A 27,826-nucleotide genomic window follows, 5' to 3' on the forward strand; every position below is an offset into this window, starting at 1 on the left:
TTATATTATGTAAATCTTCATCCACTTTCCGGACTGTCTTTTACACACTCCACAGAGTAACATCTGGCGCAACACTGGAGCTGACACTTTGGTTGCATCATTTAATCTAACATCGATTTAAATCACTAAAGATGACAATTAACGCATTGTCAAATTTTGTACAACAGTGACAATGTTTGCACAGACCGATTTGTATTTATTTAATAATCGAAGTGAAGATTTGCTTGCTAGGTAACATCCGGGAGAAAGATTATGCTGGCGAATTAGTTTCGGTTTCATTTCTTTTAAATAGGAAGTTGGCTTTGCAGTGCAGACTCGCAGGGGTAAACAAAGTACCAGGGATAGGCAGGTTGGTAGAGAGAGGATTACAAGATTAGAAAACGGGAGGCTCAACCGCGTGGCTACCATGTTAGCTGCAGCTGTTACTAGACTACTGTGTGCAAATAATGGAGCGATGGGATACGACGAACTGCTGGCCAACGTCGGCGGTGATTCGGAGCTCGAGAGGACTCTCGCAGACTACCAGAAGTTCGCCGTAGTGACAGTCGCCGACGGCAGCAGAAGGATCATAGCGAAGACGTCGGTAAAACTGTGCAAAGCCCAAGGCTGCCAGGGCTGCTCTGGCTTACACCTGTGTAAATTCTACTTGTTCGGGGACTGCAGGTTCAATCGGACCAGGTAAGCGACCAAGAAAAGCATCAGCGGGCTAGAAATTGATCCGTAACTGGGACAAGCGTTTCTGTTTAGCAAGTGATCCTGGGGCGACACGATGACGCCATGTTTCGGTGTCAAGCACGAATAAACGTCAAATTTATCTTTCTCATTACGTGCACACGATTTCATTGGGCAGTCCAATATGGTTCAAAGATGTGCCGTTCGGTAAACAAGTGAACAATTAACTGGAAGGCGCGTGAATGTTCCTGCTGGCGCTCCTCCATCTTCCCAGTCCAAAAGCTGCTGGATTATAAGGGCAGTCGAATTTCACATAGAAGCAGAATTATTCAAAATGCCCAGATGTATGGCAGGCATTGTTTAAGGTCAAAGACGCTTTCGGTGCAATTTTTGTGTGGAGTTTGAGTGTTCTCCGTATTTTAACGTTCTAATTTTCTCAAAGATGTTCGTCAAATATTGGGTCAACCTGCCCTGCCCTAATCAGCACCGTTTTGTGGGATTTTTCCTTGCCTTGTTCCTGATATTTACAACCCTTGACCCCGGAGTGAATTATGTAGATTCAGTACTGGACAAATGAGTTGTGCCCTACTGAGAGATTAAAAGCCTGTTGGTTGTACACAACATGTTATTTTAGATGTCTCTAACTATATACAGTAGTATTAATGTAAGTGACACCTTATGTGTGTACTTGCTGCTAAATTTCCAGACTTACTGACTTTAAAGAAGTTAGTGTACAAATAGAATGCCAGTCTGATTAAGCAAGCACAATAAATTGAGATAAGATGGCACATTAGGTTCAGGCACAAGCAGGGTGACAAAGGTTGTGTGACTTGGCACTGGCAGCGACATAAGAAGGCAGGGTTGCCAGATTTCCAGAATCACAGATTGGGACATCCACTATTTCGCTCGACCAAAAAAAAAAAAAAAATGTTAAGGAACTAAGGAAGACAAAAACATAATTTTAATTAAATTATAATTATAGATATACACTCACCTAAATGATTATTAGGAACACCATACTAATACGGTGTTTGACCCCCTTTTGCCTTCAGAACTGCCTTAATTCTACGTGGCATTGATTCAACGAGGTGCTGAAAGCATTCTTTAGAAATGTTGGCCCATATTGATAGGATAGCATCTTGCAGTTGATGGAGATTTGTGGGATGCACATCCAGGGCACGAAGCTCCGTTCCACCACATCCCAAAGATGCTCTATCGGGTTGAGATCTGGTGACTGTGGGGGCCATTTTAGTACAGTGAACTCATTGTCATGTTCAAGAAACCAATTTGAAATGATTTGAGCTTTGTGACATGGTGCATTATCCTGCTGGAAGTAGCCATCAGAGGATGGGTACATGGTGGTCATGAAGGGATGGACATGGTCAGAAACAATGCTCAGGTAACCCGTGGCATTTAAACGATGCCCAATTGGCACTAAGGGACCTAAAGTGTGCCAAGAAAACATCCCCCACACCATTACACCACCACCACCAGCCTGCACAGTGGTAACAAGGCATGATGGATCCATGTTCTCATTCTGTTTACGCCAAATTCTGACTCTACCATTTGAATGTCTCAACAGAAATCGAGACTCATCAGACCAGGCAACATTTTTCCAGTCTTCAGCTGTCCAATTTTGGTGAACTCGTGCAAATTGTAGCCTCTTTTTCCTATTTGTAGTGGAGATGAGTGGTACCCGGTGGGGTCTTCTGCTGTTGTAGCCCATCCGCCTCAAGGTTGTGCGTGTTGTGGCTTCACAAATGCTTTGCTGCATACCTCGGTTGTAACGAGTGGTCATTTCAGTCAAAGTTGCTCTTCTATCAGCTTGAATCAGACGGCCCATTCTCCTCTGACCTCTAGCATCAACAAGGCATTTTCGCCTACAGGACTGCTGCATACTGGATGTTTTTCCCTTTTCACACCATTCTTTGTAAACCCTAGAAATGGTTGTGCGTGAAAATCCAAGTAACTGAGCAGATTGTGAAATACTCAGACCGGCCCGTCTGGCACCAACAACCATGTCACGCTCAAAATTGCTTAAATCACCTTTCTTTCCCATTCTGACATTCAGTTTGGAGTTCAGGAGATTGTCTTGACCAGGACCACACCCCTAAATGCATTGAAGCAACTGGCATGTGATTGGTTGATTAGATAATTGCATTAATGAGAAATTGAACAGGTGTTCCTAATAAATCTTTAGGTGAGTGTATAAACATGTATAATGCAATCATATAAGTATATGTAAATAAGTACATAAATAGAAGAGAACATATATAAAGTAGAAGTACAGGTATGTTTGATTTAACTTGTAACATATTTTATGTTTCATATAATATGACACGATATACTGTATGTAAATAGAATGCAGATATGCAGATACAAACTACCTTATTAATCGAAAAGTGTTAATCAGTATCATTTCACTTTCAAAATGAATTACACACAAGCACGAGCAGCCATAATGAGCAAGAGACACAATGTACAACGACACAAGCACACGATGTACATGAATACACATGATTCAAACACTCGGATTCAGCTGACAGTTACAGATTCATAAAAGGGGGTACGCTGGTCTGTCTACTGATATTTTGCAAGCCTCGTTAACTAGATATTCAATATAAGGATTGTATTAAGATTTTTTTCTACATACAAGTTTTATTCAGTCGGGATTTTCAGAGGCAATTTGGGCCTCTGGATTTGTCTGTTGAACTCGGGACAGATCCGCTCAAATTAGGATGCCTGGCAACCCTGTAGGCAGGATAAATTAACTTAAGAGTTACCCCTTTTCCACACAGTAAGCTATATGGCTAAGGGGTAAAGTCTTTTAACATTTTTTGCTAAACAAGTCACAATTAAAAGAAAATGCACTTCTGAATTGTGCAACTAGTTCTGGAAGAACTGAATTCCTAAAATAAAAAAATAAATTGAGGACTAAACCTGTATACCTCAAGGATGAGAAAATTCTTTTATTCCCATGTCATGTCTGATCTTCTTCTTTCGGCTGTGTAAATCACAAAGTTGGCGAAGGCATCAGGCCTACTTAAAAATATATATCCAGAAATTTTAACAGTAAAGTGAAACCTTTTTTAAGTGAGTTAATAAATTATATGGTAAAATCTTACGTAACATTTATTTTCCTTACAAATTTAAATATGAAAGTAATTTTAAGCAAAATTTTATAGTTAATAAATGAAATAGCAAGATCTTGCTAAATTTTTTTTAAAATTTAAATATGAATATAAAAACATTTTATAGAATTTCTATAGTTAATATTTAATATATTAAAATCTAATTAAACATTGATTTTCCATACAAATGTAAATATGAATGCAAAGGCATAAATATCTGCAGTAACACTTTTATCATAAATAAGCGGTCACCTCTCTTTATGTCTAACTGAGTGAGCTGGAAATTGATTTTTTCCAGTTCACATGTTAAGTGCAATTGTATACAGTAAGTACAAATACACAACTGGCAACTCCTTTTCAACTGATATTTCAGCACACCAATCAATTTATTTTTTAAAACACTCAAGCCACTGTTCTCTACCCATTGCTTATCAGTTTTTGCCCTGGTATACATACGTACCTCAGGCAACTAGCAGACTGTGACATCGTATGAAACAGTGTGGATGCAGTTCTCACAGTTGTGCTTCATTCATTTTATTCACAACAATTTACTACCAAAAATGTTTTTTTCCAGTGTACCAGTCAGACATTTTTAATTCTTGAGGTATAACTATAAATATGAATTACCATTTTAATTACTCAGCACTTGTTTCTTGTCAAAACATATACTGTATGAGACACACAAACACATAATAAACACAGTACAAACCTTTAAAAAAGCTAGAGATCTATCAAATGTTTATATAATGTTTATCAAGCAGATGCAAAGCTAACATGGTTAACAGGTTTACACATAAAATACATTTTGATTTTAAGTTAACATGCCTATTGTTTACTAAGCAGCAATTTCATTCTTTTTTATCTCCTTTTACTAACTAAAAATGTAAGCTGCTATACTTAACACAAGCTGATACTCCATCCAAGCAGCGTTCGTTTTAATTAAAGAACAAAATAAAAAGGTCTAAATCCATTCAAGTAGCTTTTCTTACTGTTTGTTTAATTCCACAGGACAACTCCGCTGATTCCCTTTTCTCAGTTAATTACTCCGTTTTCTTCAATGTAAAGACTAACATTCTAGTTTTCTCTCTCTCTCTAGTAAAGTTTGCCTTAATGATGTCTGTGTACAGGATGTTTGCAGCAAAAAAAAAAAAAGACTACTTTAAATACCTCACACAAAGGGTCACCACAAGTAAATTACCATGAAGCTTAGAAAACCAGATGCTGAAAAAATCGTTTTGTCTGATTGGCCAGTTTAACAATCACCAATCCAGTCTTTTGTAGTGAAAATTAGCCAATGTAAATCGGCGTAGCATCATTAGTTATTGGTGACTTGATTACAAGGTATGGAATAGTGTTTCCTTAAAGTCCACAATATACAAGGGTTAAAAATATGATAAGTCCAACATATGACTTTTTCTGCATGAAACTGTGATTTCTTATGTGGAATGAAATGGAACAATAATATCTCTTTGAACAAAATTATATTCTCCATCATTGCCTGTGATGGGTGTGGGATACAAAAAAAAAAACAACACAAAAAAATCTCTTTCACTACAGCAACATCTCCTGGAGCAACTTCAGTTAAAATCACGAGGCTTCCAGTATTTCACAATGATAATGACTGTGCTATGTTTCATTTGGACTGAGTGATTTATTTTTGAGTTATAATTTTTAGAGACTCATAAACTGACAAACAAAAGGAGGTGTGCACACATATTGCTCCAAAAGTAGTCTGATCTTATTTGGATATACATAAAATATGTAAATATATTGAAAATATATTGAAAATTTGGACCCAGTTACAGTACATTCGGTACATGCATTTTTATATACATGTTGTGTATATATTGTCAGGGATGCCAGGGGCGACGACCTAAAGGACCGGAAGAGGGTCTACGCCCACCCTGGATCACATGGGGGCCGCCACCCTGGTTGCTTTGGGGGCCACGGGTAGAGGGCTTGGAAGCCCAACCCTGTAGGGGCCCGTGGTCACCGCCAGGGGGCGCCCCGATGCATTTGGAGCCCTGGACCTCAGCACTTCCTCCAGACCAGGAAGTGCTGGGAGGAAGAGAAGAAGGGACACCCGGAGAGCTTCCGGGAGAACAGCCGGCACTTCCGGCACACAGGGGCGTGTCGGTGGGTGATTGCCGGAGTTCACCTGGAGCACTTCCGGGTGCTAATAAAAGAGGCTGCCTCCCTTTATTCGAGGCTGGAGTCGGGTGGAAGAAGGACTAAGCAGAGGAGAGTGGAGGTGGCCTGAAGTGTGAAGGCATTGTGTGTTGGCCAGGACTTTGGGGACTTGGGGTCTGTGCACTTTTGGACTTTGTAAATAGTTGTAAAATAAACGTGTGGTGGTGGATTACAACATGTCTGCTTGTCTGTGTCCGGGTAACATTCACAATATATATATATTGTGGTAGATAGGGGGCACTCTCGCTCCCTTGAACCCCTGTCCACGACTCCAAACACCAGGGAAAAGTCCAACAGTTGACTTTATTTAATCTCCACAGTGCACAAAGCACACTCTCCACCACTATACTCATAAATCAATCACAAATAAACACAATAATACAATCCTCTAGCTCCCAGACGCGTTGCCACCCTTCCACCCAGCTCAACTTGCCATCTGGGAGCTCCCACAGTCCTTTTTATATTCCCTGACCCGGAAGTGTTCCCAATCCCCAGTCCATGTGATTCTCAATCACTTCCGGGTCAGGTAAAAGTTCTTTTCTTCAACCCGGAAGCCTGTCGCTCTTCCTATGACGAACTTCCGGGTCATAGGGCACGAAGAAATCTTCGGTCCTCCCTGCAGCTCCCTCTTGTGGCCCCCATGGCATCCAGCAGGGCGGTGCATAAAAACTCCATTGTCCATGATGCCCTGCTGGTCTTCTGGGGACCTCAATGCTGCAAGGAGGGCTCCACCTGGCGGCTTGAGGGTATTGGCCAGGATAAACGGCCGGCCATCCTCCACAATATATATATATATATATATATATATATATATATATATATATATATATATATATATATATATATATATATATATATATATATATAAATATATACATAGGGAGCTTTGCCACCTGCTCACTTTGCTCGCCAAGCCCCGGTTTGTTTTTATGGAAATACAATTTAAAGAGATTGTTTTGTTCATGGGAATTGTTACATATGCATTATGTTCAGTTTTACTTTAAAACTTCAGTAAAAACAATGTTTGGAATTAACTTTTTCTGATATAATTTTTTATGGTCTTCCACTGTTAAATTTCCGTCTGCTGTTATCTCTTTCTTTACCTCTGATTCGTTAATTTCTTGTGGAAGTCCAAATTGCTGCCTTGTTAAATCTTCTGCTTCTAACATTTTTTTAATGTTCGAAAGAGCCGTTTGTTCATTCGACTTTTCAGATAATGGTCCTTTGAACGCTTCCCATAATTGTAAAACATCAACTTCACACATCATAATTAAGTATATGAAGAAGTGTCTTAATTTGTCAGGCATCATTACAGAAGTGGCATCAAACATCATTTCAAACATTAGCCAGCTGCTCATGCCACTTCTTGAAAGGTACCGTACGTAGTTCTATCTATAGTTAGAACATCTTTATACGATGTTGCTCTTTTCAATTCACGTAACAACAATTTTAAATGAAACCATTCGATATCTTTTGGTGATATAATATTTAATTGAGCAACACTTTTGCAATTAATTTTTCTTGGATGCCACACTCTGTTTTGTTTCTTTCATGTGTAATGTTGAGGAATTTGCGCATGCGTATATGTTTTTGCATTTATGTCTGTTTTATTAAGTTCAAAATAAGCCAATAATTTTGTATTTCTATTTTTCGCTACCTCTAAAGCTTCTGTTTCTTCGCCCTCTTTAAATTGAATCATATTTTTACCTGGTAAATAAATCGTTAATAATTCAACAGAATGACTTCAACCGTGCATTTGCAATTCCATTAAATGCCACCCACTTTCCATTGCACTGATGTTCCGGGTATCTAAATATGCTTGAACTTTGTCCTGAGACTGTTCTTTCGATAAAGCTACGCGTACTCTATTGTGCCCTTTATGAATGTACTTGTAGATGTACTTAATACTCATAACCGATGCACAATACTCGACATCAATATGACAATCGAATCGTTTGAGCAAATATGGGTTATATGTTACAATCATTGAATTATCGAGCATCACAATTTTACTATCTTTTTTTCCGTTATAAGTGTGTTGTTCGTGATGATTATCTTTTCGGCGATAATCTGTAACGCCAGCCTTAGTCATATCTGTTGTTTGAACGAACGCTTTTGGAAGTTTCTTTAAACACTTTTTTTCTTTTGAGTCCCAACATACTGAATTTTTTAAACGTGGTCTGTAAGACGTGTTTCATGACTTTGTGCCAAAATTCAGGATAGGTTTCTCTGTTTGGAATTTCAGCACAGACAAAGCAATGTAAATCATCAGCAGTTAATAAATTATTTTGCAAAGTAACCAATAAATGCATGTGAAAAATCCCATTTTTGAAATTTGATCATGCAAATGTGGGCTCTGATTTCACCGAACACTGTTTCAAGTTCATTCAATAAAAATAAGACTTTGATAAAACAATCTACTTACAAAAGTGGGAATATCCAGAGCCGATGTAGCCGGTGGCATTGTTCTCAAGAATCTGCAGATTTCTGGCCATTGTGAATTGCACGTCATTGTAATAAATAAATCTGGCCAACTAATAGTTTGAAATATTGCCATTGCATCATGATATAACTGTTGCAATGCTCTTGGACTACCTTAATATGATGGTGGTAATATTACTGCTTTACCTATTTTGAATTTATCTAAACTATTGATATTTGTATTTTGAACGTGATCAATGAGACCTTGCATATGTTCCATTCTAAGTTTTACTTGATTAGATTTAATAAAGAAGAGACTTTGACTTTTAGATACACATTAATAATGTAATGTTGCGACAGACGATGCAGATCTTTCTTATTCGTTTAGTCATTGATTAATTTCCTTATCAGAATATGCACATAGATTATTATTGTTCTTTTTTGCCGATTTTTTGGCATTCTTTTCTCTTTAATGCTCTTGGGTCTCTTTTTTAACGCACTGCTCTTTCTTCTTTGCTTAGACGTGGATGTGTCATCTTTAACTTACACATTTTTTTAGAGCTACTCTTTCTTCTTTGCTTAGTTGTTTGTAGCAACAACTGAGAGGTTAGATGAGCATGATATCGTTTTAAAATGTTTGTAAGTAGGGCGTGACTTGCCAAGGTCACCATCTTACGGGACTTGCTTCCAAAGGATGTCAGTATGACGTGACTTGATCATGTCGTGGGGCGTGAAAGTGTCTCTCTGTCTCTCTTCTAATCTGTCTCTCTTCAAAAGATCACTTCTCATCGCAATTTTTTTTTTATTAATATATATATGTACAGTGCATCTAGAAAGTATTCACAGCGCATCACTTTTTCCACATTTTGTTATGTTACAGCCGCATTCCAAAATGGATTAAATTCATTTTTTCCCTCAGAATTCTACACACAACACCCCATAATGCCAACGTGAAAAAAGTTTACTTGAGATTTTTGCAAATTTATTAAAAATAAAAAATTGACAAAGCACATGTACATAAGTATTCACAGCCTTAGCCATGAAGCTCAAAATTGAGCTCAGGTGCATCCTGTTTCCCCTGATCATCCTTGAGATATTTCTGCAGCTTAATTGTTTTGTCACTGATATGAGTGTTGCTGTCATATATATAGACACAGACACACACACATACACACACACAAACACACACACATATATATATACATATACATATATATGCATATATATATACATATACATATATATATACACATATATACATACACATATATACATATACATATACATATATAGCAAAATACCCGCGCTTTGCAGCGGAGAAGTAGTGTGTTAAAGAAGTAATGAAAAAGAAAAGGAAACATTGTAATAATAACGTAACATGATTGACAATGTAATTGTTTTGTCATTGTCATGAGTGTTGCTGGCATATATATATATCTATACATATACATATATATACAGACACACATTTACATACACATATATATCTATCTATCTATCTATCTATATATATATCTATCTATATCTATATATCTATCTATATATATCTATATATCTTCTATCTATCTATATATTTATATATTTATATATATCTCCTTTGTGGTGCGAGCAGCTGTTGCTGGGGGTGCCAGAATCCATTGAGGAAGAAAAATTAAAAACATTATTTGTACAAAATCTTAATTTATCTATCCATTCCTAAATAATTAAATGGGCAGGCTATTTCGTATCAGTGCAATATGCTGCTTGTTAAAACGGATGACTCCCAATCTTACGTGTACTTAGTGCTGCGTGGGTATTATGAACTATCGTATTTGTTCAAGTTCTATTTAAATTTTAAATATAAGTAATTTTTATTTGGTTGACAGAAATATGTTTAGTAGGAATGAAAGTTAAATTTAATCATCATTGCATAAATTTTTCTTCACCATAGAAATTTAAAGACTAAATCCAACTGCCTGATGGGCTCATCAGGCAGTACACACTCACTGCACCCACTCTCGTGAATCGAACCTCAGACGTCAGCGCTAAAGGCGAAGCCTCTCATGTTGCGCTAGGGTGTGTGGTTCGTTTATTTGACAGTATGTAGATCGGGGTGTGTATATATATATTATTTACTTTTGAGAAAGCAACGTATAGTTTTGTCCAGGAGGATAGCAATGTTGCCTCAAATCAATGGCAACCTTTTGTAGGGTGTGCCCCTGAGACTTATTAATTGTCATCGCGAAGCAGAGCCTTACTGGAAATTTGAGGTATTTCAATTGAAATGGGAGATCGGGGGTATAACGGTGATGACAGGAATACATTCAGAGTGTGGCGCTCTGCTGTTTTTTTGTGTAGTTGCCTTCACACAGCCTCTTCGCTGCTTTATAAACGAATGCAATATAAAGCCATCACCTTGTCAATTGTGTAATTTTTGAACAGGTTTGATGCATGGAAGTGATCACTCGTACTGTGTTCAGTAAGTTCACGTGAGCTGCTCTCTTGTGTGATGTTGCGATGTCCACGGGTTAATTTAATGTTAAGACCCGGCACTTAAGTTTCTGGCTGCACTTAAAAGTTTCTGGCTGCACTCCGGTTGTAATATGACGAAGCTGCGCGAGGTCACTTTTGAGAATGCAAGTATAGTTGTCCAGGAGAAAAGCAATCTTGCCTGAAATCAATGGCATCGTTTTGTAGGGTCTGTCCCTGAGACTTATTACTTGTCATCGCGCAGCAGAGCCTTACTGGAAATTGGAGGCATCTGAACTGAAATGGGAGATCAGAGGGTATAAAGGGGACGCGAGGAATACATTGAGTGTGGAGAAACTCTAGAGACAGGGTGTGTATTAACTTGTGGATTTTTCTGTGAGTATTTGGTGGCAGCGTCACAAAGTCGCTTCCTTAACACTGCGTGCGTTAGCCGCGGAGCTCAGCTCAGAGCGAAATTAGATGAATGGGAGGGGAGATGATGACGTGACTCCCCACCCTTAACTGTCAATCCCCACAAACACAGTCTCGGAATTTGCATAAGCACAGCCCTTCACCTGCAATTTTAACTTAGTTACAAAGTGATCAAAACTCTCGTTTATATCCTGTGTCCTCTCATTAAACTTGTATCCCGCATTACCTGTGGGCATGACAAACGCCAGCGGCAGCCTGTCTATGAACTTAATTTAAACTTTAGGTTTACACTGTGCTTTGTTTCCGAAGTAGCAGCACTCATGAATATGGTTGTAAATGTCAGTTGCTCACTTTTTATTGTTTCGCTGCCTTCTCAATTATATAATGCATGTTTTCTTCAGCGCTTTTTGGAGCTCTTCCTGGTTTTCTACGGCGTTGATAGTCAGTTCACGTGATTACGTGGGAGGCGTGGTGATGTCACACGAAACTCCGCCCCCCCACGGCCATCCAGCTCAACTCCATTACAGTATATGGAGAAAAATAGCTTCCAGTTATGACCATTACGCGTAGAATTTCGAAATGAAATCTGCCCAACTTTTGTAAGTAAGCTGTAAGGAATGAGTCTGCCAAATTTCAGCCTTCTGCCTACATGGAAAGTTGGAGAATTAGTGATGAGTGAGTGAGTGAGTGAGTGAGTCAGTGAGGGCTTTGCCTTTTATTACTATAGATATATATATACACACACACACACAGAGTATATACACTCACTGGCTACTTTATTAGTTACACCTGTTCAACTGCTTATTAAGATGAATATCTAATCAGCCAATCAGATGGCTCGATTTATTTAGTCATGTAGACATTGTCAAGCTATCTTCTAATGACTACTTCCAGCAAGATAATGCACCATGTCACAAAGCTCAAATCATCTCAAACGTATTTCTTGAACATGACAATGAGTTCACTGTACTCAAATGGCCTCCACAGTCACCAGATCTCAATCCAGTAGAGCACCTTTGGGATGTGGTGGAATTGGAGATTGACATCATGGATGCGCAGCCTAAAAATTTGCAGCAGCTGCATACTATCATATGAAAATAGGGAAAAATCCCAGAGGAATGTTTCCAGCACCCTGTTGATTCTAAGCAATAAGGGATCCAATCCAGTAAAGGCAAGGTGTACCTAATAAAATGGCCAGTGAGAGTGTTTACAGTGCATTAAAAAGAATTAAAACACCTTCACTTTTTTCATTTTTTTCCACATTTTGTGATGTAGCAACCTTGTTGAAAAATCATTTAAATTTATTTTTTCCCCACATTAAGTATAAATCTACTGTCTAGCACGACAAAGGGAAAACAGGATTTTAGAAATGTTTGCATCTATTCTCCTCATGGTTGCACCACTCTTTCTCTCATTTATGATGTTATATCATTCCATCTCCTTCTGGAGCATCCAGCATACTTAAAATGCATATCACTCCATGACCTCTACCTACAACACAACCCCACTAGCTCTGTCATTATGAAGTATAGCTGCCTGTCATGTGCTTTCTGCCTATATGCTAGTAAAGTATTATCATTGCAAGTAAATATTACACAGATTGCTGAAAATATCTGCATGATGACACCGTTTATATGTATTATTTCTTGCAACTTAATGGATTATATCAATTGCAGAAGAGGATGTCGATTCTGCCATGATCTTTCATCAGAACAGAACTCCAAGGTTCTCAGAGACAATAATCTGCAGGATTTGAATCAGAAGGAACTCTGCCAGTTACTGCTCCAGAATGAACAAACACTACTCCCTCCGGTAATGTTCTGCACCTTTAGAATAAGTAAAAAAAAACAAAAAAACAAAAAAAAACCAACCTTGAACCATTGTACTTTTATATTTGAGATGGTGAGCAAAGTAATGACTTACTAATGAACAGGATTACTAAGGCTGAAGCCCTGAGCCCCTGGGGTCACAAAATGGTACTAAGGAAAAAATAGATGAGAAACTTAGGATCACAATTTCCTAAGCATTCTGTCTTGTACTGTTCTAAGGTTTTTAATAGTGTGATTTCTGCCTGTGTACCAAAACTGAGGGTTGCTTAAACTGATCTATTCTGTGCTTCTTTAAAAAAAAACAAAAAACTGCATGGCTAATTTTTGAACTTCATTGAATGTTTGGGCTAACACATTGCTGTGAGTTGCATCAGCCACCAAAGTAGTCACTTCAAACATTACATTTATACGTAATAATTTGCTGCAGTTTCTGCAAATAGAATTGAGCAACAATTATGAAAAATGAAGCACAGAATGAAAAAAAGAAAGAGAATGAGTTGATTTAATGATCATTGTCACCATACCACAAAGTCAGATCCCAGTGTCTGCACAAAAAGTGAAAAGAGCATTTCATATTTACTTAACTTTCCTAGTGACTAGTGTTATATTTCAGCTAGAGTGCTTCTCCTGGCTGGGATTCATATATTTTATGTCTTCTTTGTTCATTTTTGATTCTGTGTTTGTATTAATATTATTTTTGTTTATTTTAATTTTTCTTTGTATTTGATTTTGCCTATGTGTCAATGCATTTGTTATGCCACTCGAGAGTTACCAAGCATACGTTCTGAATAGTTCCAAAAGTGCCCACAAGAGAAGAAAATCCCATCAAAATAAATAGAGGGCCACGTACAATCTTTATAAAATAAAAAGATTTATTTTGCACAAAAATGCTCTGTAACACAAAAAGCTCCATGCATGGAGAGGCAAATCTAAATCACAAATCCAAAGTGGAGTCAAAAACTCAAAAGCACAAGTAAATCAGAAAAGCGCAAGTAAATTATAAAAAACATAAGAACTCACCATTGCGTAGCGCATTCGACAATGAACTGCTAGGAACTGTTGGCAATCCTCACCTTTGTAAGGCTGTGGGCAGTGGGTCTCACCTCTTAAGGGACCACTCACAAGGCACATGACAAAAGCATTGACACAAAACTAGAAGCCTTCACATTTGGGACTTGTGTGCATACAAACACCCAAATATGAGGTTTAATGCTTTAGATGGTGAACCATAAGACATTTGATGTGCTCCCTACCACTCCCCCTCCCCAATTTTAATTGTTTTTTGCTTCAGAGCAAAGCACCTAAGCTACAAGTTTTATTATTCAAATTATCATTTTAAAACAAATTAGCATTAGATACACACATGTTAAACACACTTTTTCTTCACAGGTGTGTTTCTCCTATAATAGAGGAAGTGGGCAGTATGGTGCTTGCCCTGACATGGCTAACTGCAGACGACTCCATATATGTGAGAAGTTCCTTGAGGGGTCCTGCAAACAGGGCACCAGCTGTTACAAGTCTCATGACCTGCACACTGGTGAAGCATTAAAGATGCTAGAAGACCGGGGACTGACTTCTGAGCTGATTTCCAGTATTCAGAATGTTTACTTAAATAAACTGAATATGAAAAATGGCAACATTGCATCAACTGATAAGGGTAAGGTAATTACATGTATACTATCAAAAATACATATTTACTTTGTATCTAAGAGGAATGTCTGTGCAAAGGTATCTTTTAGGAAAGGTCATGTTGTAATCACTAATTGCTTGGTGTATTCCCTTTTCCTTAACAAACAGCTTGAATATAATTAAAGGTGTTGAAAGCAAAAAATCAAATGTATTGCATAAAGCAATCTGTTGTTTCTATTATGTGAAGGCAACAGTCTTCCATCCCTCCATCCATTTAACAAATTTCCTCATTGTCCATCATATTGTTATGCTACTGGTCGCTGGTCATAGATAAAATGAGTTAACCATGTGGAATATTTTGGTCAATTTTAAGAGTAGCAATTAATATTACCGTAGTTAAAATAACAAACATCTAGTTCAAATAACAAATAAATAAGAAAATGTCACCTATATACAGTCTCCCAGAAAAATACTCTTTTATCTCTAGTATAGTGCTAATCTAAAAACACCCACACAAACATCAAAACAAAAAGCAAAAAAATGACACACTTAAGTATTAAAAAGAAAAAAACAGAAGTGTTTAACTTGAAATGCTGGTTTAACTTGAGTATAAAAACTGCTGTAGAGACAAGGACCATGATCAGAGTAAGAGTTATTTAAAAGAAATCGCGAGATGGCCACGGAGCGTCTTGCGGGGACCTTAAACATGAGACTTTGTGCCAAGAGATTGACCCAAGACCGTTTCACGATGACGTGGAACATGAGATTCTTGCAAGACACGCCCCTCTTACAATCAATATCAAATAAGCCAAGAGGCAGCAAAACATTCAGTCGTGTAAAGGAGGCTTTGAGCACACACAGATCCAGGGTCTCAGCGCATATAAAGCGTATAAGGACAATACATTATAAATGAAATGTTGACATCTAAGCGAAGAAGAAAGTAGCGCAGAGAAAAGAAACTCAAAAGCGTTGAAGAGAAAAAAGAGCAAAAAAGAAAAAGAATAATCGAGGTGCAAATTCAGAAAATAAGAAAAGTAATTATCAGCCCAGAACAAGTGGAACTGAAATAAAGGCACGTCCAATCCGGCTCAGAATTAAAAGAAAGAGTAAAAGACAAAGTAGAACTTCATAACCCCCTGGTGACTCCTGCGGGACCCAACAGGGCGGCACCCAACTCCAATTCCCATGGAGCCCTGTGGGAAACTGAGGCACCGCTCCAACCCAGGGGGACAGCCATCTAGCGTCCATGGGGAGGTATTGCACATTCCAAGGCTACGCCCCTTGAACATATAGCAAAGGGGCATCCCGGCCGTCCGCCACAATATATATAATGGACCACCAGGGGGCGAACCAGCCACCCTACCCAACAGCACAGTCAACACGGCACCAATAAGCAAACAAAGTCCCTTCTTCTTCTCTTTCTCTACCGCCTTAACTCCTCTCCCGCAAGCTTCATTCACCTCCTCCTGACTCTGGCTCCTCAAATGGAGTGATGCGGCCCCTTTTATAGGGCATGCTGGAAGTGCTCCAGGTGTTCCCAGATCTTCTTTCGGCAGCACTTCTGAGTGTGACGGAAGTGCTGCAACCCTGGGCTCAGAAACTGTCCAGGGGGGCTGCCCTCTCCCACCGGTCCTTGCATAATATATATATTGTAGACATTATTATAGACATTTAAACACATTATCAACAAAAACAGTTTGTAGGTTTGTGTTAATGATGTAACCTTAGCTACTATGGAAAACTGATGACAGCTGGTGAGTGCATATATATGCGAGTACTGTTTGAATATTGCTTATCTTTAGGTGACAAGTAGCCTGACTTCAGGGCTAATATTGATTTGCATATTGGTTGACCGATGTGTAAAATATTGTTGTACCAGCTGCAGTAGGCAATCAAAACTCAAAACTGACATCTAACAGCATTTGAAGAATTTGTACAGAAATTGTTGCATTTCTTCATAGATTACACACATGCTGTGCTGTAAGAGGGTGAACCCAGTACTGGCGGCAATGCTTTCTCTGCCTGTGTCGCCATATCAGTAGGAATTTTAACACAAGGAGGTCAAGGTCCAGGTCAAATAAGCCAACTGTTCCATATTTCATGAATCCAATGAAGGATGAACATCAAACCCCAGTTTAAAAACACGCTGGACTGCCTGATAATTGCCCCCCCACAGGAGAACACACAAAAGTACAATAAGCGCTGCAGATTGGCGTTTACCAGAGGCAAATGTATGTAAATGTAACGTCATATTGAAGTTAATTAAGCGCCACTACAGAATGCAACTTAAAAGTCTAGGTCGCCCAGAGTGAATTCATTTAAGTAAAATTTGAACGCCCATGTGGTCGGGGCCTTAAAGACTGTCAACATTTTATTTTCTTTTTGGAGAAATGTGAAATAATTTTTCTTTGTACTGAGGGTGGTTCAGAGGTGTGGTTCTTGTTTAATATTACATCACAAAGGTGTTCATGATTGATTTCTATGTGAAATCTCTGTATTTTAGTTTACATTAGAAGGTCAGTTTTACATGCTTTGTAATATTTACCACCATAAACAAGCATACACCAGGTTTCTTAATCTGAAAGGAATTTGCATGCGAGTTAAAGCTTATTTGTAAGAGGAGATTCATAAGTCATATAAAGTGGCAAGGGGCAAGAAAAGAATATTGTACTCACAAGCAAGCATGTGAAAATTATATTAAAAGTGTATATGCTTAAGAACTGCTGCTAGTCACCAAGGACATTGAGTAGCAACAGAAACTCAAAGAGAAGTGTTAGAACCAAATTGGAAAATGGCAAGCCAAAGGACAGGAGATAAGCTGGGAGATGAAAGATAAGTCAGGGACAATAACTCTTAAGTTCTTCAGCCCTCTCTGCACTAAACACACGGATATTTGTTCTGAGGGATTTTAGAAACTTGGGTGCCAGCTGTAGCACTTTGCCATCATACAATGATGTCACATGGTAGCAACAGGTGCTGTCATCACCAACAAAAGGCATGGGTGCAGTTGGCCACAAAAACAAACAAAAATGTTAATGTCCACAATAAAGTATTTATAGAAATTGACAAATATAAATAAGAAAATATCTCAAAGAAGCTTGGCAACTCAGAATTGGTTCAGTGTGAGGGAGTGTAGGTGTGTGCATGTGTGTTTCCTGCTTAGGGTTGGTACACAATTCACTGTGAACTTACACTAGAAGGCATGTTAATTAAATATTCTTCATACAATACTTCACTTTCTTTTAATTGACGATTTAATTTAATCAGTATATTTTACCCACATTAATGAATATGCTCAAGCTTTCTCTGTGTTTTAGTAGAATCACTTGTGTTTTTATCTAGCAGTGATTATATTTCAAAGGAAGAAAAGCAAACAGAAAAAGGTTAGATGGACACAGGGAATCATAAACAGTTCAGCTCAGCAATAAAAAGAAGACTTAAGATATTTAGAGAAAAGTAAAACACTTAAGTCACAATATATTATATAACCATTGCAAAATAAAAACTGTCAGTTCTTAACAAGTTCTAACAAAATATTTCTGTCAGCAGGTAAAACTGAGATCTGCTTATTCTTTGTAAGAAAAGATTGCAAACATGGAAGTAAGTATGTGTTTATTCATTTAAAATCTGTTGTATAAAATATTTTAAATAGCCTTGCTACAGATTTAGAAACATTTAATTGTTACATTGTAGGACCCTTAATTTGAAGTCTGAATCATTTGATCTTTTGCTTGTTTTTTTAGACAAATGTTTTGAAGCACACCATCGCATGCCCTACCAGTGGCAGGTATGGGATGGCCTAGGCTGGTTAGACCTCACAGACAATGAACAAATTGAAAAGGAATTTTGTAATCCAGCTAGAACTTGCAGGTTTGTAATAATTTTTCAAAAACAGTATTTGCAGCATTTAATTTGAAATAATGTATGTTCTTGGTAAAGACAATGCATTAGCATAAAGATCGGATACATTAGGGTATAAAATGGAACATGTAATAGTAATTAGTGACTCTTTTGTGCCTTTTAATAGTTAACATGCTAAACAATTGGTTGAATCTATTTTGGATATCACAGTGCCATGGTGATTCATGTAGCTATCTTACAGCTCTAGAGTCTTTGTCTCAAATCTCAGTCCATTTTCTATTTGTATGGCGTATGAAATTCTCCCTCTGTCTATGGGACATTTTCTCTAGATGCTCTGGTTTTCTCCCATTTTCTAAAGATGCATGTGTTTGATTAATTTCACTTCTAAATTTGCCACATATGACTGAGTGCGTGTGCCCAGTGTTACAAGCCAACTGTGGAACAGACAGCTTGCTAGTAGTTTGGTGCCTACTGGTACCAAAGTTAAAGTGAGAGGCAGAGTAAAACAAACAAAGGCACAGTGGTGGCAGCCAATCTTAAACTATAAGTTGATTTATTCAAAAACAAGCTCAGTTCACTTGAACAGTTCTTAAAGTGATAAATGTATTAAAAAATACAGTTCAAGTCCCATAAGAAAAAGTAGACTGACCTCTTGTCCCTGGTTGGCTTCCACCTCCTACCTAGAGAAAAAGACCTTATTGAGGGCCCATAAGTAAAGCATACACTCAGAAGTGAGTTGGATATACATTGACAGTTTGAAGGTAATCATTGTGACTATAAAAATGAAGGCTGTGTGTTTCTTAAATCACACTAGAACTACAATGTTATAAAAAAACTAATGAAATAATTTACTAGGTATTTAGTTGTGCATTATAGTACATGCAAATATAATGTAATTAGATACTGAATGGCTCCCTGATTGTTGTTTTTTTAATACACTAGAAGGCTCTGCCTCCTGCTCGCTTCGCCCGCCCACCCCCAGATTTGGTTAACCGAATATACAATTTTATATTTTATAATTTATACAGTTATTATTTTCATGTGAATTGTTACATATACATTATTTTCACTTTTACTTTAAAACTTTAGTAAAAACAATGTTTGGAATTAACCTTTCTTCAAGATTGCATTGAATTTTGATTCCGTGTTTGGACTTACATTGTGACAACGCAACGTTTAACTGCCTGTGAGTAAATATCGTTCTCTCTAGTAAATAAAACGACTTTTTTGAATGTTTGTCCATGGTCTTTCTTCTTCGCTTCGTTGACGTGTCATCTAGAACGAGAGCTGAGAGCTCTCCAAAAGCATTTACACGACTGAGGTTAGATGACTGTAGTCTTGTTTGAAAATAGTTGTAAGTAGGGTGTGACTTGAAAGAATCTCATGTTAAAAGTCTCAGTCTCACGGGACTTCATACCATGCCAACGTTTTGGAATCCTTTAATTCTTGCTAGCAACACGAATTAGATGATCTACAAGTCTCCGACTTAAAGTTTAAATCCAAACAATATATTCGATCTCTTTTTGCTGTTTCGTTATTTCACCGAGTAATAATTTCTGTTTGTTTGTGCTAATGCGATCTTTCCAATCCTTTTTTTGAGACTTTTAAATTTTCGTACTTCCATTATCTCTACCTTGCTCTGCATGTGTACCGCGCCAACATTTCTGAATTCTTTATGATGTTCTACTTTGTCATCAACTCTTTGTCCTTTATTTCTGGCCCCAGGCGTAGACTCGTCTCGCGGGACGCATAAGTGTCTCTCCGAGAAAATCACGTCTTGTCTCCTTCCAAGATTTTTTTTTTTTTTATAATAGAGGGAAATATATAGATTGTGACCACACTGGGTCACCACTGAACCTCAAACCCACCAATATACCAACACCAAACCAAAATGTGAATTCAAATGGCAGTTTTATTATAACTAAATTAGAAAATGTGATGTAATAATCACAGAATGCAATTCTTCCTTCTCTTCCATCCCTTTTTTTTCTCTCTCTCCTCCTGATGATCGTTGTTCACTGCCTCCCGACTCTGACCATATCTACAGGAAACTTTGCCTCTTTTATGCTGGATCCAGGAGAACTTCTGTTGTCACGACACTACCAGCCAGAGGCACTTAAGGGTCAGGTGGAAGTTCCCTGAAGCAAGGACAACATGCCCCTGCAGTTCCCCCTTGTGGCACAGATGTAACCCCGCAGGGCTCTGCTACTAGACTATAAACCCAGCCAGCCTGCGGTGTGGGCCTCTACATAGGTACCATCGTCCAACAGGACTGCCACCTGCTGTGTCAGTGAGGAAAACTGTCTATGCAATTCTCCCTCTGTTCTTCCAACAAACTGGCATCCTGGCCAGGTAATGGTTGATTAACTGTTCCGGGGTGGAATGCAAGTCCTCACTTGATGTCCGTCACAAGATCAACTCATCTTTTCATGTCAACTGCAGCTGGCTTCCTTATGGAATTTTTCACTCAAAATGTACAATTTCAGAATAGTTTTCTTTACTGAAAAAAATCAGCATCTTTCAGTTATATAGATTAGGTGTTTTGTAAATTACATCCATGCCTTTAGTGGTGAAAGTCAGTATTCTTAGCTAGCACGTCTGCTTTCTTGTTGTAAAGTGTGAAGCACACACTGTACTTCGATGAAATGCATGGAGTCCCAGACCATGGTCTCTCTAGTCTGTGGCCAGATTTGTTACGTCTTTTCTGATGCGGCGATTGAATACAGCATAGGCCAGAGCAGTCTAGTAAAGAACTTTTCTCCTCTCCCGCTATTAGCATGTACAGCCCCCTCTCGCCCGCCCACCTCTCCATACTCTTTGCTTGTGAACTCCGCTCTGCCTCGTCCCCGCTATTAGCTTGTTTAGCATAGAGTGATTGGCAAACATCCCGCCCCGTGCCTCTCCCCTCGCCACATACGATCCTGCTTCTAAAATATTTGCCCACCCGCCCGCTCATCCCTTGCCATCTCTGCAGATCTTTAGATCTGCCTGTGCCTGTGGATCTGTGGCTGTAATCGCACAATGTCATGCGAGATGACAGCCGGGCGCTCAACTAAATTAGCCGGGCGAAGCACCCGGCTGAAAGACGCTTGGGAGAACACTGCAGCTGATTATTTCTTTTGTCTGGACAGAAGTCCCTTATTGATCAACATTAGGAGAAAACTCAGACTGAGCACATTTTGTCTTTTGTTTTAAATTTTCATTAACACAAGATTTGTTACTCAAGGTTTTACTGCTCGTGGCTAGGCTGTCATCTGCAATTATGAATCTTTAGAAGCAGCCATGAACAATAACAATCTTGTATACCAGAATTAAAATAAACTGAAGTATAACTGCAGTACATGATACATGTTAAAGCAAAGTTTACATATGAACTCCTCATCTTAATGATTATAAAGTAAACATTTATCCACTATGACTCCAGCAGCATACTTAAAACATTTATTATTTAAATGTGCCATTTGCACTTTAAATGTAAAGGTAAAATATTTAAAAATGGTTTAATACAATAATAAATGTTAAAATATCAATAACATTTATGAAAATACTCATTTAGTACTTCCTGAACTAGTGGCCAATGAATGCCAAGCATGGTACACACAGCAACAGACTGTGGGAAAAATGGTCATTTATGCAACTGTTTTAATCATTGAAAATGTTCCTATAAACCAATGTAAGCATGTACAACATTCTGCAGCCATAATGCCATAAAGATCACTTTTGCTGTAACTGTTTTGATTTCCAATAAAACTGAATTAAATCAATACCACTGCTTTTAACCTGTGAGTGGGAGAGAAATTCTTCTTACAAGATTGATGACATAGCACAGATCATTCACCACAAAACAGCAGTCACATAAAATGGCAAAACAAAGTCAAAGTCGCTAGAACTTCTTGAATTAAGTGGCTTGACAAAACTTTACTTTCAAAAATTGCATACACTAACTAATAATACATTGCTTCATTTTAAATATGGCTCTCAGGATATAACATGCAGTGTTGCACGACATAAATGCGCACTGAGCAAAATGGGGCTTTATTACAACAACGCTCACCATTAATGATATTATCAAGAGGCATCTGAATATGGCTTAAATTAAAATAAACAAAAATAAAAATAATAAATCCTATCTTTCTGTTTTTTTTGGCTCCTCCTGGTAGGGGTTGCCAAAATGGATAATCTGTTTCCATATCTTCCTGTCCTCTGCATCTTGCTCTGTCACATATACCACTTGCATGTCCCCTCTCACCACATTCATAAACTCCTCTTAGACCTTGCTCTTTTCTTCTTGCCTAGCAGTTACATCCTTAGCATCCTTCTCCTAATATATCCAGAATCTCTCCTCTGCATGTGTCCAAACTAACACAATCTCGCATCTCTGTCTTTATCTCCAAACCATCCAACCTGAGCTGACCCTCTAATGTACTCCTTTTTAATTCTTTCCATCCTCGTCACATCTAATGCAAATCTTAACATCTTTAACTCTGCCGCCTACAGCTCTGTCTCCTGTCGTTTTGTTAGCGCCACTTTTTCCAACCCATATAACATAGTCTCACTAGTGGCAGTAGCCTGTCCTGCCGGCATTTAGGTACACATTAGAAAATTTTACTGGACAAAGCGGAAGTCAATTGCAGGACAGAGTAATGCACATGCCCACAATTTAGAGGCAACAATTAACATTAATTAACCTAACGTACGTCTTTGGTGATGATGAGAACATTTTTTTTAATTCAGTACATGACGGAAAGAAACAGACAAAAACCTGTGAAGTCCTACTTAAAAGGAAAATTAACTACAAACTAATCATTGGTTAATCAGACCTTCATTGTCATTATAGTGAAAGAAGTTGTGTGAATATAGTCAGAAGCAAGTCCAAAACTAGGTGTATCCTGAAAGTAAGCTTGCTTAGACGTACACTACACGTCCAAATTAAAACATCTCCCTTTTGAAATTGCAGCAGTGGGAATTTTTCTATAAATTTCTCTTCAATGACTCGAGGAGCAGCTAAAGTCAGACGCCTGTCAACAGCTTCCTCTGTTACGAAACCCAGCTATATCCTGACAACCTGCTGGCTCTGGTATTGGCAGGATGAATATTTCCAGTGGTCTGAGTATGGCACATCAGTAAGTCTAAGTCTACATTCAAAAGAATCTTTGTGCTGCTCCAAAATAATGTATATTTGTGGTTAAATGAAAATGTGCCCCCCACACCTCCCTCTCTCCATATGCGTTTAAGCTTAATACAATAGATGACCCTGTGCTCATATCCCCAAAGGCCATGCAAAAAGACAATTTCCCCTCCGGGATTAATAAAGTATATCAAATCAAATATGGGAACACCTCAGACATCAGCAAAAAGGGGTGTCCAAGAGGCCTGCTAGACAGCACGTATTCCATTTATCATCTTGTTTATCTGACTTGGTTGTGGCTTCAACGCAGTAAACTTATTCAGGTTTTTTGGGTTCTTAGAACTGCTTGCTTATTTTGTCAGCATGCATCTTTTGAAATGCCATATATTATATTTATGAATTGACAGCCACAATAAATTGTGTCTGTTCAATGAACTGTAGGTATTGAACTCCACTAAGAATGTGCCTTGTTTCCTTTCCTATTCTTGATTTTCATCAGCGGTCTGTTAGGGCACAGCTGAGGTTTAGAAAGTGACCAGTTTGGTGAACTAAGGATTGTGTCTGTGCTGTTTGATGATGTTGTCCTACTTAGCCTTATCAGTCTTTTATCTGTGTTGCACACTGGAATGCAGTCAGGAATGAGAATTACCACTTCCAATTATAAGGTCTTAGTTTTCTTCCTGAAAAGTATGGCTTTTTCTCTCCTTGTACTTGGGGAAACAGGTGCCCCACTTGGAGGATTTCTAGGTCCTTTGGGTGTTATTTACAAGTGGGGTGCGGTTACTGTTGCTGTAACTAGTGGTAGCAGTTTTGTAGATGTTGTACTAAACTATGATACTGAAGACATGGAACTAAGACCTAAAACAAAGTTTTCAATTTACTGGTCAGTCTACATCCCCAACCTCACATGTCATCACAAATTCTGTGGGAAAAAAATTTGCAGAAACAATGAAATTAAGGTACTTGAACAGAGTTGCTTCTTATCTGGTGTGGAACATGACCCGGACACAGACAGGCAGACATGTTTAAGTCACCCCACACGCATTTATTATAGTGCTCCATATTTACACAAGTGCCACAGTCCTCAAAAGTCCCCAAAATCCTGGCCAACACACACAATGCCTTCACTTCTTCAGGCCGCCTCTTGATCTCCTCCCAGACCTTGTCCTGCTTCCACTCGACTCAAGTCATTGTCTGAAGGGAGGCAGCCCCTTTTATATGCACCTGGATGTGCTCCAGGTGCTTCCCGGCAGTCTTCCACCGACACTCCCCAGTGTGGCAGAAGTGCCAGCTGCATACCTGGAAGCACACCGGGTGTCCCTGCACGTCTTTTCCCCAGCACTTCCGGGTGTGGTGGAAGCGCTGAGGTCCAGGGCTCCTAAGGCATCGGGGCGCCCCCCGGCGGTGATCACGGGCCCCTACAGGGTCGAGCTTCAAAGCTCTGTACCCGTGGTCCCCATAGCAACCAGTCACTCCCACGTGGTCTGAGGTGGGCGTATGCCCTCTTCAGGTCCTCCAAGGCATCCCGGCCGGGTCACCCCCTCCAGGCATCTGCCACACTGGATTGAAAGGTGCCAGTTGAGGTGGGTTGAATGAGAAGTGTATCCCTGGACATCTTCCACAGAGAGTGTACCACTCTGTTCCAGGAAATCCCCACTAGAGGAAGACCTTAAGGACATGCTAGAAGAATGATATCTCTCAACCACCCTGGAAACATCCAGAAATTCCATGTGAGCAGCTAGAAAACGCAGGTTCTGATGTATTGGACTAGTCTGTCCCACTTAGCATGTTTCCACCTTGATCTCATCAGAAAAATTAGATTAAAAGTGTTGTGAAGTAAAATGATGAAGTGGTTAAATTCATTGAGAATTGGAACCTTGATCTTTTATTGCCACAACACACCCTAAGTTGTCCATGATCAAAAATAGTGTAATATGCTAATGGCAGATGAGGTGACTGGTTAACTGTTAAGTGATTGTATAAATACACTCACATTTTACATTATACAGAAGTTTGTAGAGCTAAAGAAAAGTGGTTAGCTTTGTTTGGGTCCTTTTTTCCCTATTTCTAACTAACCTATTTTTTGGATTACACAATTACATTTTTAGAATGGGGCTCACAATACATCATCTATTTCAAGCGAAGATCTTGAAAAAAAATACCTGGAAGACAAAAATGCAATTGTCCAATTTCAAGCAGGGGGCCAACAATATGAGCTTAAATTCAAAGGTAAGTTGTCAATATAGTTCTCATTGTCATTATTATCCCAGTTAAATTAATTTGTGTGATTTTTTATGTATGTACTAGACATTAAGCCGGTTACAATAACGGGCGCTAGAACAGTAGTGCATAAACATTAGTAGGAACAGTCTACTGTATATTAAATGGAAAGGGACCCTGACCTCATTCTGTTTCTTGTCTTAATTTTTTTTTTTTGTCAAAAATATTTTTGCAAGAATCCTAAAGTAAAATAATAATAAAAATAAAACAGAAATGTATGACAATACAGTAAGTATAATTAATATTGCCTTAGTGTAAACCTTTGTAACAATCTGCAATACACAAAATCTGAAGAAGATATTTAGGAAAAATTGTCTATTTTTTTACCTCATGAACTTTTTCTATAAAATTTCATTATAGACAACATTCTTTGTAAATACTCTGTCTGAGTTTGGTAACAGTTTGCCTTGTTCAGGACCATCTACAACCTTGACAACAACATCTGGATAACTTCTAACTCTTGATAATGCAACATATAACTGATCATGGCTGAATACTGGTTCTGGCAAGTAAATGCCAACTTTTTGTAAGGTTCGCTCTTCTGAGTCTCTCTCTTTTAGCGTTTTTCTGACGCTCCTTTTCTTTTTCTTCAATCGATCTATTTGTTCGTGTTTTTTTTTTGTCTTTCAGCCTTTCTTTTGTTGATTTTTACTCGTTGAGCTGACCGTTCATCCAGGAGATGTTACTTATATAGGATTTGATTGTGTCTTTTGTCCTACATGACGTGTCCTTTTTTTTTGGGTGGCATGTTGTTAGTAGATATGTCCGTAATATTTTCTCTTACAGTAATACTGGCTTGTATGTGGCTATAATATGCACCAGTGTATTGTGTGCCTTTAAATTTCTCTCGCAGTAATACTGGTTTGTATTTCCGTAAAATGCCTGTAATTTTCTCTGACAGTAATACTGGCTTTGATGTCCGTAATATGACTTTAATTTTCTGTCACAACAGTGGTCAATCAGCAGAGTGTCCCCAGCAACTGATGTAATGTGTGGTGTGCAGTTGATAATCGTGACTGTGTCGTCTCCCCAGCAAGTATTTTAATCTGTGCTGGCGTGTAGCTGATTATTGTACGTGTGGCGTCTCCCCAGCAACGGATTTTATGTGCGCGGCCGCGACTACCTAATTAGCAATCTCCCCAGCAATGATGTCTTTTATTTGCTTATCATGCGCTGCCGCGGCAAGGCAATTCACTGTGTGCCCAGCTTCGAGTGTGTGTGCGACCAAGGTGCTGTGCATGGGCGCGGTCGCGATGTGCGTCGCAGCCCCGCGCATGCGCACTTCAGCAGAAGACACACACACACGGATACCTGGGCACACACAGGGCTTTTATTAAAGAGGATAGTTAATTATTGAAAACTACTGCCCTTTCAATCATAAATATAATTTTACATTGAAGCTGTCTTTTAGACAACATAATTAATGTGAGTTCAATGTTCATTAACTATTTAATGACCCACCTGTAATAAATCTTACTTTAGAGTATTTAAGTGAGTTCTGTGTGAATTTGTGTGTTAGTAGCTTTAACACTGCATGTTTATTTTGAGATAAATACTAAAAACTATCTGTCAGTCGGTACTGCTTTTCAGTTCTTACTCTTATTGTGTATGTCATCTTAGCTTTCAATGTCACTAATTATTCTGTTAACACATCTTCACTATTTATTGCATTTATGCTTTCTATTAGTCTTAGACTTTTTCATTGAGTGTTTTTCTGTATATCATGTCCTATCTCTTATGGCCAGGTGTATGCTTTCTTGATTTTATATGGTTCCTACAATACTGCTGTCAGCCTTCATTATCCA

The 27,826-nt window shown here is 38.5% G+C and overlaps 1 protein-coding gene across 2 annotated transcripts in view; it reads left to right on the forward strand.

The window, feature by feature from the left end:
* Positions 1 to 278: 278 nt before the first annotated feature.
* Positions 279 to 27,826, forward strand: part of LOC120539437 (protein mono-ADP-ribosyltransferase PARP12-like) — a 61,741-nt gene continuing 34,193 nt past the window's right edge. The window contains exons 1-7 of one of the 2 annotated variants that reach the window (XM_039769488.1): positions 279 to 678; positions 12,971 to 13,106; positions 14,513 to 14,780; positions 18,299 to 18,352; positions 18,496 to 18,622; positions 23,571 to 23,736; positions 25,850 to 25,970. In XM_039769488.1, coding sequence (XP_039625422.1) covers positions 407 to 678; positions 12,971 to 13,106; positions 14,513 to 14,780; positions 18,299 to 18,352; positions 18,496 to 18,622; positions 23,571 to 23,736; positions 25,850 to 25,970 — 1,144 coding nt within the window. In that variant the 5' untranslated portion in view covers positions 279 to 406. The remainder of the gene's footprint in view (positions 679 to 12,970; positions 13,107 to 14,512; positions 14,781 to 18,298; positions 18,353 to 18,495; positions 18,623 to 23,570; positions 23,737 to 25,849; positions 25,971 to 27,826) is intronic. The other variant, XM_039769490.1, reaches the window with a different exon arrangement.

The sequence above is a fragment of the Polypterus senegalus genome, chromosome 11, assembly GCF_016835505.1.
Source record: "Polypterus senegalus isolate Bchr_013 chromosome 11, ASM1683550v1, whole genome shotgun sequence".
NCBI lineage: Eukaryota > Metazoa > Chordata > Cladistia > Polypteriformes > Polypteridae > Polypterus > Polypterus senegalus.